Source organism: Amphimedon queenslandica, unplaced genomic scaffold, assembly GCF_000090795.2.
Source record: "Amphimedon queenslandica unplaced genomic scaffold, v1.1 AMPQUscaffold_5376_Cont22654, whole genome shotgun sequence".
NCBI lineage: Eukaryota > Metazoa > Porifera > Demospongiae > Haplosclerida > Niphatidae > Amphimedon > Amphimedon queenslandica.
This window is the reverse complement of record NW_003554321.1, coordinates 1-1667: the sequence shown is the minus strand read 5'-3', so window position 1 is coordinate 1667 and position 1667 is coordinate 1. Positions and strand designations below refer to the sequence as shown.

General features: G+C 38.8%; 1 protein-coding gene across 1 annotated transcript; it reads left to right on the top strand.

Annotated features, from left to right (window-relative positions):
- Positions 1 to 1218: 1218 nt before the first annotated feature.
- LOC100632817 (E3 ubiquitin-protein ligase TRIM33-like) lies at positions 1219 to 1650 on the top strand (the record flags this gene model as incomplete). The annotated part of the gene is made up of 1 exon (XM_011410879.1): positions 1219 to 1650. A coding segment is annotated over exon 1 (432 nt), but the record flags the coding sequence as incomplete, so codon positions are not given.
- Between the last annotated feature and the right edge of the window lie 17 nt (positions 1651 to 1667).

The following is a 1667-nucleotide window of genomic DNA, read 5'->3' as shown; positions in this document are numbered from 1 at the left end:
TTTTGTTAGGAGGGAAGATGTTTGGTAATGGAAGAGTAAGATCAGGGGTAATAGTACTACCTTGTGGTGAGTAAAGAGACATTTGTATATCTTCATGTAGTACTACCTTGTGATAAGTGAAGAGACATTGTACATCTTCATGTACATGTACAATGTACATGTTTATTATATTTTTATGTTATATTATATATTATATGTGTTTATAATTTTTCTAATGGACACTTTCTATAGCGTACACCTCCATTTAACAGACAGCACCTAGTGTACCAATTACATTCCTTACTGTATAAAATAACCTCCACATAAAGGACACCTCTGTATAACAGAGACACTTTCTTGCCCCAAAGTGTCCCTTATATAGAGGCTAGTCTGTACATGTATCTACTATCACTCTTCCTCTCTCTCTCCATTAGCTGTGGCAGTGGAGCAGTGGTGGTCCCAGTTCAAGTTATGGTCCAATATTGATATGAGTGTGGTCTGTCGGTTTACATCTGATGCTAAAGACAAACCATCATGTAAGTCATGTGACATTAAGTGATCTCCTAATGTATGTAATGTGTGACATAATATCATGTGACCTCTTATGATCTCAGTCTTGCATAAAAATTTAGATTTCTTAAAACACTGTACGTTTGGTTTAATGCTGTAGTATAAAGCCATTCACCTTTTCACTGGTTGCTATGGTAAAGCCAGGTTTCATCTAATATCTATGGTTTCATTATGTACTATCATAACTTCCTTTAGTCACAAGACTATAGAATATTCCAAGTGGTCATCAGGGCTATCTTTCCCCAGGCTACTCTCATTCTCGTTCATTCCAACTTCTTCATTTTCTTATCGTCCGTTCTTGCTCTATCTTCATCTACCGTCTTCTACCTTTATCTCTCTTCATTTTTTGTTCTTGCTTTACGTACACAATTTTATTCTTTTCTTGAAATGGCATCCAAACTATCTTCATCTTCTTCTCCTGGTCTCCTCAAACTGGAGGAACAGCTCACCTGTCCTGTGTGTCTTCACCACTATACCAACCCTAAGACTTTACCTTGTCTACATTCATTCTGTCAGCACTGTCTGGAGGGATTACCTCTGGATAAGAAGAATGAGACCTATTACCTCTCTTGTCCCACTTGTCGTCATTGTACAGAGTTACCAGAAGAAGGAGCAGGAGCCTTTCCTGTAGCATTCACTCTCAACAACCTCAAAGAGATATACAGTCTAATGAAGAAAGTAGTTGATCCTGAACAGGTAGTCACCTGTGACAACTGTACTACAGCTAATGCCACTGGATACTGCACAAACTGCAGTCAATTCCTTTGTACAGAATGCATCTCTATGCACAAGAAATGGGCTCTTTTTGCTAACCATCAGGTGACAAGTCTTGATGAGGTGACAGCCTCTGATGTCTCTTCTACTTCTCAATTGCTAGCTCCAGCTAAACAGGAGGCACCTCTCATTTGTCCCATACCAAGTCATGATGAGCCATTGAAGTATTACTGTGACACATGTGATGAATCTATCTGTCGTGATTGTATCATGCTGGCTCATAAAGATCACAAGTATAACCTAATAGCTGATAGTTTTACTAAACACAAAGAAGCACTGGAGAAATCTCTTAATCCGGTAAAAGGGAAAATTGAAGGACTCAAGAAGGTCCTGTCTGCTCTAGC